Here is a 20062-nt window from a genome sequence, read left to right as displayed (position 1 = left end):
AAGCATGTGTGCAGTGTCTGCTCAAGAGCGCCCCCTGGCTCACAGTATGAATCAGACCTCTCATCACGTGACACGTACTCAACACTGCTGTAACAGGAGCGATGGGGTCACCTGGTTTAGTTTGTGTGGCCACAGACACCATCTCTGCGGTCAGTGTGGACGAGCCGGCTTCACTCTCCTGATGACAGACACTGGTCAGACACACACACACACACACACACACTGATGAATGAATGAGTGAATGATGGGGTCACCTCCTCCTGAAGATCCTCTTCGCTCCACTCTCCGCTCCACTGAGGCGGCTGCAGCAAGAGCATGCTGGGAAACAGAACTCACACACACACACACACACACAACAAACCTCAACTACTGCTGCTCCGGACAAACAAACACCAGATCCTTCGTTAGTGACCCGCGCTGGCACACAGAGAGCACACTCGTCCCCAAACAAATATTACACATCTAAAAGGCTTTATCTGTAGGTTATCTGAGAGCACACAAATAAAGCAGCTCCCGCCGGTGTGTGATCCCAACACACAGACAGACAGAATTACAGGTTAATTCATCAGTTTTTAAGCATGTCTTCTGAAATAGTCTCATCTATCACTCGATTCAACTCGTCAGCTCATTAAAGAGACTTTAAGACCGTTTTGAAGAATCTGCAACAACCTTCAGAAAACTTCAACCGTTTTTAACAAAAATAAAAATTGTGTAAATCTGCTCCTTGAGACTCATTTTGCCAGCACAGGTCACATGTTCTACTGAAGCGTGTTCTTACTGTTGTCTCCGAAGTGTTTGCTCTGCTCCAGAGCACAGTGGCACCTCCTCATGGTCAGCCTGGACAGAGAGGGTTCTGGGTAAATCATGACATCACAGAGCAGTCTTCTAGAAGAGAGCAGCGCACCTGTTGAAGGTGAACTCCACGTCCAGAGGTTCTCCGAGGTAGTTGTTCTGAAATTCAGCGTTCACTCGTAAACTCACGTCCTCGTCACTGATCTGAGAGAGAGATGCACAGAACATGTGACTGACAGCTGTCAATCAATCACAACACTTCCTCACAACGACCAACACAAGAGCAGATTCACATGGGTCTAAAACAACCAACTGATGGAGAGTTTCTGCAGGCTTCATTACGGTAAATCAACCACCTTCTCAAGAGAAAGAGAAGAACACGTGTCCTGCAGCGCAGAAGCAGTCATCAGTAGCACAGTAAGGGTTAAAATTATACATTTCTCTTTTATGACAAAAATCATTAGGATATTAAGTAAAGATCATGTTCATGAAGATATTTAGTAAATTTCCTATCATAGATGAATCAAAACTTAATGTTTGATTAGTAATATTCATTGCTAAGAACTTCATCTGAACAACTTTAAAGATGATTTTCTCAATATTTAGATGTTTTTGCTCCCTCAGATTCCAGATTTTCTAATAGTTGTATCTCAGACAAATATTGTCCTCCGAACAAACCACACATCACTGGAGAGATCATTTATTCAGCTCCAGATGATGCAGAGACCTCAGTTTCACAAAATCGACCCTTATGACTGGTTCTGTGCTCCAGGAAAAGAAAGTTGTACAAGCAAAGTTAAAAGTGTGAATATTCAACTTCCAGCGACCTCCATCACTTCTCAATTCATTTGACAAAAAACATAACAGGGAAATAACTTCTGATCACACAGCTAATGACTAAACGTTCTGCAGTCCAGATATTGAGAAGCAACATGTCTTTTTGACTGAAAAACTAATTCTTGATTTAAGACTCACTTCATTTTGTGAAGTTTCTATGAAAACAAGACTTTATATATTCATCTGCATCTTAAGAAGTACATCATAATTTATGGATGTTTAACTATTGGAAAACACCACAGACACGGGAAAATACTGATGTTGTGCAGTGACCTCATGAATTTAAGACTCCGTCTGAGATAGTTAACTCAATTAATGTAAGTAAGGTGTCTGATACCTCCATGACATAACAGATGTACTCAATAACAGTTCCTCCACTGCAGGGCTTCTTCAGAACTACTTTATCACCTACAGGACGAAAACACACACACACACACACACACAGTTATCTTCTCTTATTATGGATCACCAGTGATAACAGTTGTTCCTTCTGTAAAGGAATAGTTAGTGCAAAAATGATTTATTATTTCAGCATGTTCTCATCCTCATTACTATCAGTGATTAAGTTATATCTCTGTTTCAGTACTTGTCCTGCTAATTCACGAGTGAAATATTCTTCTAATCTGTTTTGTTGTGTTAAAGCATACACATTACACAGTGAAGGTGTAGACGGGGCTGGCTATCGTTTGTTAACTTATTTCTCTGCATATGTCTAATTGAACAGCAGAAAGTGTAGATCTGGAAGCAGTTGAGACATGAACGGTCTGTTGAAACCCAGCCCTGTGTCCTGACCGATGAAGAGACTGGGTCGGCCCTCGGCGAGGCCTGGCACCTCCAGGTGCAGATACACCGCTCCTCTCCTGAGGATGGCGCCGGTGAGACTGAACTCTCGGATCTCGCTCTCGGCCTGAAGCTCCTCCAGCCACAGCAGAGCGGAGAACCGCGGCAGCATCCACGACAGACTCAACGGCTGACACACACACACACACACATCACAGAGATGCATTACATCCAACAGTCCTCTGAGTCTGGGGGAGTCCAGACAAATATCTGAGTTTAGTGGTTTGAAGAAGAAAAAAGACTAGAGGTTTAGACGCAGTTTCATGCACATGATGCTGCTAAAGACACAATATGCACATCACAACAATCAAACAATTACCAACTATTTTATAAATTGGGTTAATGATGTACGGACAGATTTAAAACAAAAGCATAAAATCTTGTGTAACTGTTCAACTAGGAAGATTGTGTACACAAATTTATATTAAAATGTTAAATAAGTGGTTTTAGTGTTTTTCCCCATCTACATGAGTCTGGACTGCTCACACCGCATTCATTTTGTTACACAAAGCATGTGTTAAGTTGTACACATTTCATGATTTAAATTAATTAGACATGCATCGTGTGCATGCAGATTACTGAAATTTTGATTAAAGTGCCCCTATTATGAAAGGTTCATATTTCGGTCCCCAACACCAGATAGAGAAGCATGCGAGGTCAAAAACACTTTCATGTCTTATATGCATTTATTTGTACCTTATTTGCTCAATTCATTATTTTTCCAAACCCCTAATCTGCAGTGATTGGTCTGATTTCATTTTAATCGTGTCATTATTTTACTTCATACACGGAGCACGTTCAGATTGAAACTTTGCAGGATGTTTTATTCACTTAGAGCCGTGTTACACTGCATGAAAGCTGTTTTAATTGTTTAACAGAGGTGCTTTAACCGTTGAACTGAACCCAGTGAAAGCAGTGAAAGGGACAGATTTCCCCCAGAAGCGACAGTCATGAATGTGTGTGAGACGCAGCGGTGAGGAGCAGTACCTCGGCCAGAGCCGGCTGTGCGATCAGGACGTCTCTCTGACCCTCCACACAATCTCTGAGAGCCTGAGGAACACTGTAGTTCCCCAGGAAGTTTGGGAGATGACGCCGCGCCAGTCTGAGGAAACCAGGACAAGAACAGCACAGAGTTAACAAGATATCAGTCGTGACACCCAGGATCTGCTGCAGATCAGTCTCTGAACAGAACCAGTGCTAGAGGACGCTGCATTCATTATTACTCTCACGATCTAAAAACAAACTCACTTATACTATACTTCTATATTACTAGCAGGAAAGGAAAGGAAAAGCATCTGATGCCAGAATCAGTGATGTGTGTCTGTCTCTCTCTGTGTGTGTGTGTGTGTGTGGTGTGTGGTGTCACCTGATGGGTGCCGGCGGGGCGGTGACTGTGTGTGTGTGTGTGTGTTTGTGTGTGTGGTGTCACCTGATGGGTGCCGGCGGGGCGGTGACTGTGTGTGTGTGTGTGTGTGTGTGTGTGTGGTGTCACCTGATGGGTGCCGGCGGGGCGGTGACTGTGAGCACCTGCAGGGGGTGCTGCTGCTGCTGCTGTGGTGGAGCTGATGGGGCGGTGTACGGGGCGCTGGGTTTGAGCAGACTCTCCTCTGTGCTGCTCACACACACCTCCAGACGTCTCCCGATGCTGAAAGAGGAGAAGTGCAGGAGCAGCAGCTCCGAGGAGCGCCCCAGAGTCCTGCAGCACACACACACACACAGAGAGACACACATGCACACACACACACACACACACAGAGAGACACACATGCACACACACACACACACACACAGAGAGACAGACCAGTCACACACACACACACACAGAGAGACACACACACACACACACACACACACAGTGTCTCTTCAGAGATGCAAACGAGGGCATACACACCACATGGGATTTTAAAGATATTTGCTTCACACACACAAGTTTTTTTAACCAAAATCAAGATTGAATATATTTGGTCGAAGTCCCATGTAATAAAATATGCAGGCTATTAAAGTCTACATCTGCTGATTAGATGACAACGCTGACCTAAAATCCAAAAAAGTTTGCCCTTTCTCTTCATCTCCGAGCTCAAATACATAAAATATTACCCTTTTAAGACACTTTTTGAATCAAAGAGTAAAGAAAATACAAAACTTACTGAAACCACCAGTCTTTTATCTACCCTTGTAAGACCCATAAAACCCTTTCTCATGGGATCCAAGCAAATCCCACAGGTGACCTGTTCTGAGCTCAGAAAGTGATGTGAAACACACAGGACATACACCGCCAATCAAAGCTCGGGATCAGCATATTGTTTTTAAAGGATTTTAACACATGAATACGGTAATTTAGCAAGGATGTGTTAAATTGAGAAAAAGTGATAGTTGAGACTTATGTTGTTAGAGATTTCTATTTTAAATAAATGCTGTTCTTTTTACTTATATTCAGCAAAGTCTTGAAAAAAGGATAAAAATAAATAAAATGAGCAACTGTTTCCAGCACTGATAATAAATGATCATATTATTCTGATTTCTGAAGATCATGTGACACTGAAGACTGGAGGAATGATGCTGAAAATACAGCGGAGCATCACAGAAATACATTACACTAACATTTTAAAATAGAAACTGTTATTTTAAATTGTAATCATAATTCACAATATTACTGGGGTGTTTATTCTCTATGTTTGATCTCTATTTGAATGCAGCTTTAATAATCAAAAGCTTCTTCATAAGCAGGAGTGTTGCTGAAGTGTGATGGGTGCATGTTAACCCTCGCCTGGCCTGACAGCACACGCTCACAGACGCTCTCTCCCCAGGCTTCATCTCCAGCATCTGCTCCGTCTCGTCATCATCACCGTCCTCCGCTGGGCGTCCTGCAGCGCTGTCCTTCAGAAACACTGATCTCAGGCAGAACTGCTGAGCAGAGTCCCATCCGGCGAGCTCACAGCATTTCAGCCGCTGGCGGTCAGAGCCACTGTTCCTGAGTCCAGCAGCACAGAACCAGATCAGAACCAGATCAGAACGAGATCAGAACGAGATCAGAACGAGATCAGAACGAGATCAGAACGAGATCAGAACCAGATCAGAACCAGATCAGAACCAGATCAGAACGAGAGAGAAGCGGCTCAGGGTTACAGCTCCAGGGCCATATGCATTCATTCAAAACACTGAATCCTCTCAAACACTGAACTGACTGTAGAATGGCACAGACACGTGTTTACTACACATACACATACATCTGCTGTCGCTTCATAAACACATGAACAACTTCTCCAGAACTGCTCTGAGAGGCACTTCATCAGCATTTTAACGTTTCATTAGAGTAAAACTAGCCTCAGATCACATATGCACAGGTATTAACGGCAACCCGTCAAAATAAAAGTTCAGTTTAACTTGAAGATATTGTGACAGAAATATTATCACTACTAATATATTTACTATTGTAATAATAAAATAAAATTCACCTTAGTTTTTGTGAATGTCAAACTTTGAATGAATTAAAAGCAGGTCATTACTCATTACATATTTTATGTCGATAATGCGAGTGAAGCACAAAGCCTATAGTTTACATCATTAATAATATAGTATCACCCAGACCAGAGGAGTGTCCCCTCAGATTTAGGAGCAAAGTGAATCTTAAATGCATCTTAAAAAAAAAAAAGGGAAAGGTTTCTATAACAATGTTATAGAAACATTTGGATTAGCGCCGAATGAGAGAGTGATTCAGTTTCAGTTTTACATTAATTTGTTTTGGCTTTAGCCCAAATACTGTTAACTTCAAAGTTGTGGAGAGAAGGGATTTAATTAGCCTAGTTGTGTTAATAATGTTTGTAAACATTGTACTTTACACCTGCATTATTTCTGAATGTAATGATAAAATGCGCCGTCTACAGCCTGCTATGTTTTTTTCTCTCAAATTGCAATTTTATACAAGTAGGCCTAGAATTTTTTAAAACTAAGCAGCAAACATTTTTAAATATCTTGAAAAATACTTTAAATGTCTTTTTTTTTTCGTTTGGAAGGCCTACATCTCCATCTGTTCACTGCAGAGAAAGAAGTCTAAAGGAGAATTAGATGCATTTTTTGATGTAGTAGAACCAAGTGTTGTAAAACTGGTTTAGGTTTAAAAGAGCTGTAGTGTATTCCAGACTGTGTGAACTCACTGGATCCAGATCTGCAGCTCCTTGCGTTCTCCCAGTAACAGAGAGCCGAAGTGGCCTTCCTGGCTGACCTGGAGCCCTCCCTTATTCTCCAGCAGTCTCTGCACCTCATCGTCTGGCATACGGACCCCCGAGGCGTCTCCACTGTCAGAGACACACGGAGAAACACTGAGACTGCAAGCTGTCATTTAGAAAGCTGCCTCCACCGATTCGACAAACTGCGCTCACTATAAACCAGTCCACCCATGTAGAATAAGACAGATTTGATTAAGACTATCAAATTAAAATTCACTGATGGACTGGAGTGCTGTGGATTATTGTGATGTTTTTATCAGCTGTTTGTACTCTCATTGTGACGGCACCCATTCACTGCAGTGCATCATCTCTCCAGATCTGTGAGGGTCACCTGCGCTGGACGGGCGTCATACACAGAGCTCTCCAGCAGTACAGCGACTGACTGCTCTCCACCACCACCACATTCACCACATCTCCACGAGCGGGTCTGAAGCCCGGCGGCACGATCAGAGAGTCCAGACAGAAGAACACACTGTCCTCCACAACACCGCTGCGGCCGTGCAGCACGCTCACGGTGACCTGAGACACACACACAGCACTGTCTGAGACACACACACACACAGCACTGTCTGAGACACACACACACACACACACACAGCACTGTCTGAGACACACACACAACACCGCTGCGGCCGTGCAGCACGCTCACAGTGACCTGAGACACACACACACACACAGCACTGTCTGAGACACACACACACACACACACACAGCACTGTCTGAGACACACACACAACACCGCTGCGGCCGTGCAGCACGCTCACAGTGACCTGAGACACACACACACACACAGCACTGTCTGAGACTGAGACACACACACACCGCTGCGGCCGTGTAGCGCGCTCACGGTGACCTGAGACACACACACAACACTGTCTGAGACAACACACACACTCACACACAACACCGCTGCAGCCGTGCAGCACGCTCACGGTGACCTGAGACACACACACACACACACACACACACACACTGTCTGAGACACACACACACACACACTGTCTGAGACACACACACACACACACACACACAACACCGCTGCGGCCGTGCAGCACGCTCACGGTGACCTGAGACACACACACACACACACTGTCTGAGACACACACACTCACACTCCGCTGCGGCCGTGCAGCACGCTCACGGTGACCTGAGACACACACACACACAGCACTGTCTGAGACACACACACACACACACACACAACACCGCTGCGGCCGTGCAGCACGCTCACGGTGACCTGAGACACACACACACACAGCACTGTCTGAGACACACACACACACACACACACACACACACACAGCACTGTCTGAGACACACACACACACTGTCTGAGACACACACACACACACACACACACACACAGCACTGTCTGAGACACACACACACACACACACACACACCGCTGCGGCCGTGCAGCACGCTCACGGTGACCTGAGACACACACACAGCACTGTCTGAGACACACACACACACACACACACACCGCTGCGGCCGTGCAGCACGCTCACGGTGACCTGAGACACACACACAGCACTGTCTGAGACACACACACACACACACACACACACACACCGCTGCGGCCGTGCAGCACGCTCACGGTGACCTGAGACACACACACAGCACTGTCTGAGACACACACACACACAGCGCTGCGGCCGTGCAGCACGCTCACGGTGACCTGAGACACACACACAGCACTGTCTGAGACACACACACACACACACACACACAGCGCTGCGGCCGTGCAGCACGCTCACGGTGACCTGAGACACACACACACACACACACGCTCACAGTGACCTGAGACACACACACACACACACACTCACAGTGACCTGAGACACACACACTGTCTGAGATTTTTAGGTTAGGTATTTTTGCTCTAAAGTCAAAATTGTAAACCTGTTAACTGGTCTGTTAAACTATTCTTTATTGTCCCGGGGCTAAATTATTGAAAAGCTGATAAAAAAAATGTTACAAATGGCAAAATTTGGCTAGGTGCTTTTTGGACAAAAACGTTGCTATGGTAGTGTGAAGCATCACACAATTTAAAACCAAGTTGGCAACACTGCTCTTTTGTTCTACCTTTGCCTCAAACATTTTATCAAACATTTATCGAACTCTTGTTGTCGTATATCAAGGAAATGTATATTGTGTGAGAATTATCATGTGTATATTGTGTGATTTATCGGCCAGCTCTAGAAAGAGATCTTGTGATCTAGACTGATGGACACAGGTCAGGTCATCACTGAGAGCTGGTCGAGACTGACCCCGTCCATGCGCCGGTATCTCAGCGGAGAAACAGCTCGAGCCTGACTGCTCCATTCTGATGGACAGACGAAATACTGCGCCAGAACCCAGTCGCCCTTCACCGGCTCGAACCCTGAAACACACACACACACACACACACACACACACACACAGTTAAACACAGCTTTCTTATAGTTCTGTTTTTCCTCTGTTACATAAAATAACATCATGCAAAAAGTCAGAAAATCCACAAAAAAATAAAAATAAATGCCCCAAAATACAATATGAAACCGTGTGTGAGTTTGTTTTTTGTGTTTATAATATTGTAATGTTTATAATACAATTGTGTTTATTGGATTGAATTCTTTAAATACAAATAATAAAAATGTAAATATATAACAACATTTATGGTATTACAACGTAAAAATAAAAGTATAATTAAAACTATGGACAAAACCCTTAAGATAACCTTTAGAAAGAAAACATCTTTAGCAATCAGAATAACATAAGTGGACTTTGAACAATTATTGCCTTTTTGAACGATGGCATCCATAATTGTAATTGCGATTAAAAAATTAGATTAATTTTGCAGCCCTAGTTTATAATAACAATGTAGTTAAATATGACACGAGTCTGACACCATGGTATAATGAGCATACTCGCAACCTAAAGAGAGCAGCCCGAAAAATGGAGCGCAGCTGGAGGAAAACAAAACTAGAGGTATTTCGTATTGCTTGGCGGGAAAGGAACCTATCCTACAGAAAAGCATTAAAAACTGTTATATCAGATTACTTTTCGTCTTTTAGAAGAAAACAAACATAACCCCAGGTATTTATTCAATACAGTGGCTAAATAAACGAAAAATAAAGCCTCAACAAGTGTTGACATTTCCCAACACCACAGCAGTAATGACTTTATGAACTACTTTACTTCTAAAATCGATACTATTAGAGATAAAATTGCAACCATTCAGCCGTCAGCTACAGTATCACATCAGACAGTGCACTATAGACCCCCTGAGGAACAGTTCCACTCATTCTGTACTATAGGAGAGGAAGAATTGTATAAACTTGTTAAATCATCTAAACCAACAACATGTATGTTAGACCCTATACCATCTAAGCTCCTAAAAGAGGTGCTTCCAGAAGTCATAGATCCTCTTCTGACTATTATTAATTCCTCATTGTCATTAGGATATGTCCCCAAAACCTTCAAACTGGCTGTTATTAAGCCTCTCATCAAAAAAAAAAAAAACACAACTTGACCCCAAATAACTAGTTAATTATAGACCAATCTCGAATCTCCCTATCGTTTCCAAGATACTAGAAAAGGTGGTATCCTCACAATTATATTCCTTCTTAGAGAAAAATGGTATATGTGAGGATTTCCAGTCAGGATTTAGACCGTATCATAGTACTGAGACTGCTCTCCTTAGAGTTACAAATGATCTGCTCTTATCATCTGATCGTGGGTGTATCTCTCTATTAGTTTTATTGGATCTTAGTGCTGCGTTTGACACAATTGACCACAACATTCTCTTGCATAGACTTGAACACTTTGTTGGCATCAGTGGAAGTGCATTAGCATGGTTTAAATCGTACTTATATGACCGCCATCAGTTCGTAGCAGTGAATGAAGATGTATCATATCGATCACAAGTGCAGTATGGAGTACCTCAAGGCTCAGTTCTAGGGCCGCTACTCTTCACGCTTTATATGTTACCCTTGGGAGATATCATCAGGAAACATGGTGTTAGCTTTCACGGTTATGTTGATGATACTCTGCTCTATATTTCTTTGCGGCCCAGTGAAACACAAATATTTGAAAATCTAATGTAATGCATAGTCGATATAAAAAACTGGATGACGAGTAATTTCTTACTGATAAATTCAGAAAAAGTAGAGGTGTTAATTATAGGACCTAAAAATTCTGCTTGTAATAACCTAGAACTAGGGGTCCCCCGATCACGATCGGCCGATCGTTATGCGCATTTTGTCAGTAAAGCCGGTTATTTAATCAGCGGTTAATTCCATCAGGTGCGTGATTTCACACAGAGCAGCTGTTAACTGAGAAGATGCGCCAATAAACGCTGAAAATGAAGTGGATTTGCGCATCTTCTCTATTAACAACGGCTCTGTGTAGTAACAGCTGCTCTATGTGAAATCAGGCACCTGATGGAATTAACCGCTGATTAAATAACCGGCTTTACTGACAAAATGCGCATAACGATCGGCCGATCACGACCGGAGCACCCCTACCTAGAACACTGTCTAAGACTTGATGGCTGCTGTCAATTCTTCGTCATCAGTTAGGAACCTAGGTGTGCTATTTGATAATCTTTCCTTAGAAAGCCACATTTTTTGAATTTGTAAAACTGCATTTTTCCATTTCAAAAATATCTAAATTACGGCCTATGCCCACAACGTCAAATGCAGAAATGTTAATCCATGCATTTATGACCTCAAGGTTAGATTATTGTAATGCTTTATTGGGTGGTTGTTCTGCACGCTTAGTAAACAAACTACAGCTAGTCCAAAATGCAGCAGCAAGAGTTCTTACTAGAACCAGGAAGTATGACCATATTAGCCCGGTCCTGTCCACACTGCACTGGCTCCCTATCAAACATCGTATAGATTTTAAAATATTGCTTATTACTTATAAAGCCCTGAATGGTTTAGCACCTCAGTATTTGAATGAGCTCCTTTTACATTATACTCCTCTACGTCCGCTACGTTCTCAAAACTCAGGCAATTTGATAATACCTAGAATATCAAAATCAACTGCGGGTGCAGGTCCTTTTCCTATTTGGCGCCTAAACTCTGGAATAACCTACCTAACATTGTTCAGGAGGCAGACATACTCTTGCAGTTTAAATCTAGATTAAAGACCCATCTTTTTAACCTGGCTTACTGATAACATACTAATATGCTTCTAATATTCAAATCTGTTAAAGTATTTTCATGCTGCATCAATTAGGTAAACCGGAACCGGGAACATTACACCCGATGTACTTGCTACATCATTAGAAGAATGGCATCTACGCTAATATTAGTCTGTTTCTCTCTTATTCCGAGGTCACCGTAGCCACCAGATCCAGTCTGTGTCCAGATCAGAGGGTCACTGCAGTCACCCGGATCCAGTACATATCCAGACTAGGGATGGGTACCGAAACCCGGTATTAAACAGGCCCCGGGGCTAAATTATGAAAGACCGTAGTATCAGTAAGATCTGACGCTATCGGTTCTGCTTTCGGTACTGGAGGGAAAAAAATGTATCTACTATTTTTGCTTAATAATGTTATCGTGCACAATTTATTTCACCAAACACTTCTGATGTGCGATCATATTAAAACGTTTGTCTGTGAGATCTGCGAGATCTCTCATGTGCGCTGCGGCGGCTGCCTGCCAGTCACACACACATAACAGTACGAAAACTCCCGCCTAATACAAAGAGTGACGATGGCGGAGAGAGCAAAAACGTTCCAAAGTGTGCTTATTCAGTACATACCAAAAGTTTGGACACACCTTCTCATTCAGTTTTCTTTATTTTCATGACTATGAAAATTGTAGATTCACACTGAAGGCATCAAAACTATGAATTAACACATGTGGAATTATATATGAAATAATATACATAAAAAAAAAGTGTGAAACAACTGAAAATATGTCATATTGTAGGTTCTTCAAAGCAGGCACTGTTTGCTTTGATTAGGGATCTAACGATGCACTCCGAGCCGGTTGAAAATCGATAATGTGACGATTCGTTCACTATACGATAATATAGATACTGTTACCGCATAAGCCAATCATCGATGTCGCTACGCGCTGGAACAGCAGTCTGTATATGATCGAATGCTATCATATACAACCTCGAACAGCAAGCGGCTGTGACAGCAACTCTACTGAGCAACAACGTTCGACGAAATGTCTGTGACATCGATACTTTGGATGGCTCAGACATCCGTGATGGTATCTGCTGATTGCTGATGGACATGCTACGGTGAACGCTTCAGTGAACGAGAAATATGAGTCTAGTAGCAACGTATCTTCCGTGATGTCCCCGATGCGCGGGTTGGAATGGGTAAAGAAATGTTACTTTATTTGCGGGCTGTGTCGGGCCAAATAATTTCATAAAAGCGGGACCCGAAAAAACCCTGACCCGTGCATCATCATTTTGTAATATAAAAGTTAAATCGTAGACTGCTGATCATTAAAGCATTAAAGCCACTGATTCTGACCTTCACAGAGAGCCGACCGCGGGAAATACGTGGTCTGGTTGATGTATCCTCCGTCTCGATCACATGACGTCACTGTTCCAATCAGAGGCCGGAGTTTGTCAGACTCCAGCGTGAGCGTCTCTGACTCTGCGCTGTCCCAGGCGTCCTTGTGCCGCTCCACCTCAAAACAACAGAAAACATGGACACGGTTTACTTTTTAGGAATGTGCTCCAGTAATAAGAGATGCACACAATATTAGTGCTTTTGAGATGAAATTAATGAGCCGTTTCGCCTTGGCATGTCATTTGAAAATTGTTTTGGAAGTTTATTTATTTTTAAACTCTGCCTGTTGCTATTGAGAATAAATTTTCAAGCTTTAAGGTGACTCAAATATCAAATACCTGCACAAACATGCACATTTTCAACACATTTATTAACTCTTTAGCAGTGTTAATTTCGTTGACTAAATATTTTCGTCATTATTTTCGTCACGAATATATTTTTGCGGACGAAAACGAAACGAAAACTAAAATAGAAGGCACTGATGGAGACTAAAACTATGACTAAATTGATTGACATTATCGTCAACGAATATAGGACGAGACTAAAATAGACTGTGACGAAAATCAAATCAGCAGACGGGAGAGATGCGAGGAATGAGCAAAAGAACCGGCAAAACAGAACAGACTGCATGAGAGAAGAGAACCAATCAGAGCCTGACTTATTGAGACGTGAAGCGAAGGTTTTCAGTTTTTAAATGAGCTCCCGGGAAGACGGCAATCGAAGAGGTGATGTCTAAAAGAGCGACAAAATGTCCACAGCTCACTTCACGTTTGACGACGAACAAAACAAAACAAAGCGTAAAGCACGCGGAGCGCTCATTCGTGGCAAGAACACAACCAATTTGAAAAGACATTTACAGACGAGCCACCTGGACATTTTCTCAAATGTAATTTCACAACGATGTTCTTTTGTTTATTGAGCTAAGCAAAACTGGAAGACTGCAGTGCGTAGATGTTGTAGCATTAAATATTACGAACTGAAAAGTACTGTAAAATAGCCCCTTCTTCAAGTTAGATGAGAGCACAATACTAATACGTAATATTATGATACATACATTTGATTAATACTAATGTTTAGTATATTTTATAATGTTCTACTTGTTGACAATATCACAAATATGTCTATATTAGTCATGTGAAACGTGAATGTTCACATCCTATCATTATACATACTAATCTAGCAATATTGTAGTATTTAAAACATACAATATTGCTAGACAAATGAATACCTTATAAAATCTTGTTACTTTTTTTATCCACCTAGCTGCCAACTTATTAAATATTTACTTTAAATGTATGCACTTATTGTTCAGCTCAGATGTAAGCTTTAAGGTCCTGGACCTAACTTTATTTTTCTTTTACTGATGGTCAATTGGCAGCTAGTTATTGTTTACATTATCATGACAGTGTTTGTTGCTGCATAAAAGCTTTTGAATCAAAATAAAGACACAGTTGTGTTGAAATAAAGTTGAATTTGTGTTTCATAAGTTTGTTTCCTATACCAGCTGTAAAAAGTTGTCTAGTAAATCTGTTATTGATTTTAGTCTTATTTTAGTCGAATAAAATAAGACTAAAATTAAAACAAATCAGATGACTAAAACTGACTAAAACTAAAAAGAATTATAGTCAAAAGACTAAGACTAAAACTAAATTAAAATTTTGTGTCAAAATTAACACTGCTCTTTAGCAAACAATATTCGATCACCCGGTCATGTTTACGCATTAACAGGATAGTGCAATCCATAGTTGCTTAGAGAGCAGTGTTTTCAGATATAATTACCTACTTTTATTAGTTTTTGTATTTGCATATATTTAGACCTTTTCAAAGACAACATCAGTCAAAGAATTTTTTTTTTTCTTTGTTTAAAATGTTAAACCGAGTCTTCTTCTGGCTCAACGGTCAATCTTTTTTTTCACAGAAATGTTATCAAAGGCCTTCATATTAGTTTAAAGATGGTAACTGTTAATGTTGAGTTAGATGTTAGATGAAACTGAAAACTGTTTGGTGTTTCTGAACACTAACAGCCAATTAAACATATAGTTCACCTAAAAACGAAAATTCAGTCATTAATTACTTACCCTCATGTCGTTCCAAACCCTTAAGACCTTTCTTCATCTTCGGAACACAAATTAGGATATTTTGATTATATTTTTGTTTTATTTGCACACACACACAGTTTTTACAGTTGAAACCCTGATGCACCAAGGACTATTTTAACCAAAGTCCTAACTACTTTTCTAGACCTGTGAACGTTTCAGTCGCTCTGCTGTCTACTGAGGGCCAGAGAGCTCTCAGATTCTCCAAAAATATCTTAATCTGTGTTCTGAAGGTTTGGAACAACATGAGGCTGAGTAATTTATGACAGAATTTCCATTTTGGGGTGAACTGTCCCTTTAAGAGCAAGAAGAGTTAATACATTCCCCTCTTTTCTGAAAGGATGTGCTCAGTTAGAAAGTGTTCCCTGATGTCTAATGATCTTGAGCTCAACAGCAGGCGGTCTGTGGCTATTATTGCTGATTGTTGTGTGCTGGTCTCACCCTGAGTGCCCTCCAGTGTCCGTGGGCTCCGTCCCGCACGGCCAGCGCCTGCACCGAGTCTCCCACACACAGCACGACTCCTCCTAGCACCTCTCCTGATGTGAAATACACGCTGTGATCGATCAGGCCGTAATCCACACACAGATGAGTCACCACACCTGTCTGCACCTGCCGGATCTGAGCCTCACCTGCACACAGGTGTCTTCACATCATCAGACAGATCATACTAACGAGGTACACACACATGAACACCAACACAAACTGGTTATTACCAGCGGGAAACTCTAACTTTTCTTTAAACTCACTTTCTTTTAAAAAGTTTTGCAAACAAAAATTTTGTTTATTCACAAACTAAAACGTTTATTTTGGAAGTGATTTATAATTTGACAGCACAAAAAAAGTATTGATAATATGAATTATATTAACAAATATAGACAGGTAAATATTTTTAAGAATATATACTTTGTGTGTATTTATATAAACATAATATACACAACACACACATATATTATGCAAACAAAAACTTACTGTGTATGCGATTAATCACAATTAATCGTTTGGCAGCACTAATTATTGTATAATTACAACAGAATATATGATGATTCAGTTTACGAATTGAACAAAAACAGAAAAGAAAAATCAAAAAAAGTTGAATTTTATGTAGAAAAGTTAAATCTGCATCTTGTTCTGACCAGAGTGACTCGAATGCACCTGACTTCATGATTACTACCTGACTATTCATAATGTCCCTGGATATATATTAATTAAAGAAGCCAAACAGTACATCCTTAAAAACAAAGAGTGCACTTTGAGATCAAGAACATTAGAGAATCAATGTAAAACAGCTGTTTGAGGACAACAGAAGACTGCACTTCAGTTTCAGCTTGTGTCTGGTTTAAACCTTTAGCTGGTAAAATCTGTGCAGCGATTTGAATGAGATTAACAAGGTTGGACCAGTTAATCTATTATTTAAAGGCAAAGCCCGTCTTTTCTCTGCCGCAGTGTCTCAGACACGTGTGACGCACTGACCGTCGAAGCGTGGATCCTCTCGCCGCTCATCGAGCTCCTGCGCCCGGCGCCACAGAGGAGACAGCAGCCGTGACATCCAGCCCTGCACGACGCTCACCATCACTGCTGTCTGCGACACACACCGCTCGATCACACACAGACACAGACACAGACTAGCATTCAGAGCGACAGGTGAACCACTCACCTGTCCACACAGCCAGATAACGTCAGCACGCGTGACGTAGAGACGCTTGATAACTAACGCGATCAGCACGTGACGATTAAAACACACTACTGCCGCTACAGAAAAATAACACATTTCAAATAAACATCAAAGGCTATGTTTTAGCTATATTACATTTTATATTACATTATATTGTGTATACATTATATGGTGTTTACATATATATACATTACATTACATATATTTCACTGTTGAAAAACCTTTGACTGTAGTGCAGGATACATTTTTTCTGGACCAATTTCATAGTATTCATTAGAATAAAGTATGGTAACTCCCTGAAAAACTCTGCAAATAGTAAAATAAGAGAGATACATTGCATAATTTCTGTCCACGGAAACGCTGGTTTGCTTCTTTTTTATTTCAGTTAATTTATTTCAGTAATTCCACTCAAATTGTGAAACTTGTGTATTAAATAAATTCAATGTACACAGACTGAAGTCAATCTCAACAAATTAGAATACTTCATAAGACCAATAAAAAACATTTTGTGAATTGTTGGCCTTCTGGAAAGTATGTTCATTTACTTAACATGTACTCAATACTTGGTAGGGGCTCCTTTTGCTTTAATTACTGCCTCAATGTTTATATTCCTCCACAACTGCACGTGAGCTCAGCTTTACAGAAACTCGCTGATCAGATCACAGAGACAGAACAACAACACCTGGACTCTGTTTTAATCATTCTCGGGGACTTTAATAAAGCCAATCTCTCCCATGAACAGCCAAAATAAAGAGAGCATGTTACATGTCCCACCAGAGACAGTAATATATTGAATCATTGTTACACTACAATAAAGTATTCATATCACTCTGTTCCACGAGCAGCTTTGGGGCTGTCTGATCACTGTTTGGTTCATCTTATACCAACTACAGGCAAAAACTTAAATCTGCTAAATCTGTAGTAAAGACTGTAAAGAGATGGACCAGCGAAACAGAGTGGGCCTTAAAAGTGTGTTTCGACCTCACTGTGTTTTTGAAGCTGTTTCCACTGATCTGGACAAACTCACAGAGACTGTAAATTCCTATATAACCTTCTGTGAAGATATGTGCATACCTACCAGGACTTATTTACAATTCAACAATGATAAGCCATGGTTTACAGTAAAACCCAGACACCTTCGTCAGGCCAAAGAAGATGCCTACAGAAATGGGGACAGAGTCTTGTACAAGCAGGCCAGGAACAAACTGAATAAAGAGATTAGAGCAGCTAAAAAGACCTACGGTAAAAATTTGGAAGATCAATTCACTTCCAATGACTCAACTTCAGTGTGGAAAGGACTGAGATCCATCACAAACTACTAGACACTATCTCCCTTAGGCTAATCAACAACTTGCTAATGACCTAAATGAGTTTTATTGCAGATGTTTTATATTGGGGTGGTGTTACCACAGTTGATAAGACACATGCATTTGGTTTGAGAGACCCGGGTTTGAATCCACTGTGAGGCACCAATGTGTCCCTGAGCAAGACACTTAACCCCTAGTTGCTCCAGAGGCGTGCGACCTCTGACATATTTAGCAATTGTACATTTGGATTAAAGCGTCAGCTAAATGAATAAATGTAAATGTAGATGTGAAACTTCCCACACCCGTTCTGTCGACACAACAGTTAACACCACCTGCAGTCCCCCTCTCCCCCCTGCACTTCAAATCAGTGAACAAACAAAGGTTTTACTTCCTTCGCCAGCTGAGGAAGTTTAACCTGCCACAGGAGCTGCTGAAACAGTTCTACTCAGCCGTCATTGAGTCTGTACTGTGCACTTCAATAACTGTCCGGTTTGGTTCAGCTACGAGAGGGTAGATGGCATCCAAAGGTTCTGCAGCAGTTGCCACCACCTCTGGAGGTTCCACAGCGTAACAGTCTCCTTGACAGCAATAAAACAGGCTGAGAGAACATTGCTGGGTACAACAGAAAGGATGTGACGAGGCTCTGGAAGTTCAGCTGAGATGTGACCAGGCTCTGGTAGATCAGTAGTGATTTGACTGGGCTCATAAAGACCAACCGTGACTTGACCCTGTTCAAGGAGATCAACGGTGACTTGACCTGACTCATGAGGTTTAACTGTGGTTTAACTTGACACATGGCTGTTAATGGTGACTTGACCTGACTCTTGATGGTCAATGGCGACTTGACCTGACTCTGGACGGTCAATGGCGATCTGACTACATTCTGGGAAATCAACTGGGACCTGATCAATGGTGATCTGCCTAGACTTTGGAGAGTCCACGGTGACCTGACTCGACTCTGGTATATCCACGGGGATCTGACTCGACTCTGGAGCGTCCACGGGACCTGACTCGACTCTAGAGCATCCATGTGGACCTGACTCGACTCTGGAGTGGCCACGGGGATCTAACTCGACTCTGCAGCATCCACGGGGACCTGACTCGACTCTGGGGGGTCCACGTGGACCTGACTCAACTCTGGAGCGTCCACAGGGATCTGACTCGACTCTGGAGCATCCACGGGGACCTGACTCCACTCTGGAGCGTCCACGGGACCTGACTCCACTCTGGAGCGGCCACGGGGATCTAACTCGACTCTGCAGCATCCACGGGGACCTGACTCGACTCTGGAGTGTCCACGGGACCTGACTCGACTCTGGAGCATCCACGGGGACCTGACTCCACTCTGGAGCATCCACGGGGACCTGACTCCACTCTGGAGCGTCCACAGGGATCTGACTCGACTCTGGAGCATCCATGTGGACCTGACTCTATTCTGGAGCGTCCACGGGGATCTGACTCGACTCTGGAGTGTCCACGGGGACCTGACTCGACTCTGGGGGGTCCACGTGGACCTGACTCAACTCTGGAGCGTCCACAGGGATCTGACTCGACTCTGGAGCATCCACGGGGACCTGACTCCACTCTGGAGCGGCCACGGGGATCTAACTCGACTCTGCAGCATCCACGGGGACCTGACTCGACTCTGGAGTGTCCACGGGACCTGACTCGACTCTGGAGCATCCACGGGGACCTGACTCCACTCTGGAGCATCCACGGGGACCTGACTCCACTCTGGAGCGTCCACAGGGATCTGACTC

The 20062-nt window shown here is 42.3% G+C and overlaps 1 protein-coding gene across 3 annotated transcripts in view; it reads right to left on the bottom strand.

Annotated features, from left to right (window-relative positions):
* Nucleotides 1-17000, bottom strand: part of mov10l1 (Mov10 like RISC complex RNA helicase 1) — a 34807-nt gene extending 17807 nt beyond the window's left edge. The window contains exons 1-16 of one of the 3 annotated variants that reach the window (XM_052547482.1): nt 16978-17000; nt 16794-16902; nt 15765-15952; nt 13186-13345; nt 8969-9081; nt 7027-7214; nt 6624-6764; nt 5237-5440; nt 3962-4165; nt 3457-3571; nt 2422-2599; nt 1967-2037; nt 905-996; nt 779-837; nt 255-331; nt 112-178 (exon numbers count right to left, since the gene is read on the bottom strand). In XM_052547482.1, the coding sequence (XP_052403442.1) occupies nt 112-178; nt 255-331; nt 779-837; nt 905-996; nt 1967-2037; nt 2422-2599; nt 3457-3571; nt 3962-4165; nt 5237-5440; nt 6624-6764; nt 7027-7214; nt 8969-9081; nt 13186-13345; nt 15765-15952; nt 16794-16893 (1957 nt within the window). In that variant the 5' untranslated portion in view covers nt 16894-16902; nt 16978-17000. The other 2 variants (XM_052547481.1, XM_052547483.1) reach the window with 2 other exon arrangements.
* Between the last annotated feature and the right edge of the window lie 3062 nt (nt 17001-20062).

This window comes from Carassius gibelio, chromosome B2 (assembly GCF_023724105.1).
Source record: "Carassius gibelio isolate Cgi1373 ecotype wild population from Czech Republic chromosome B2, carGib1.2-hapl.c, whole genome shotgun sequence".
In the NCBI taxonomy this organism is placed as follows: Eukaryota; Metazoa; Chordata; class Actinopteri; order Cypriniformes; family Cyprinidae; genus Carassius; species Carassius gibelio.
This window is presented reverse-complemented; position numbering and strand designations above follow the sequence as displayed.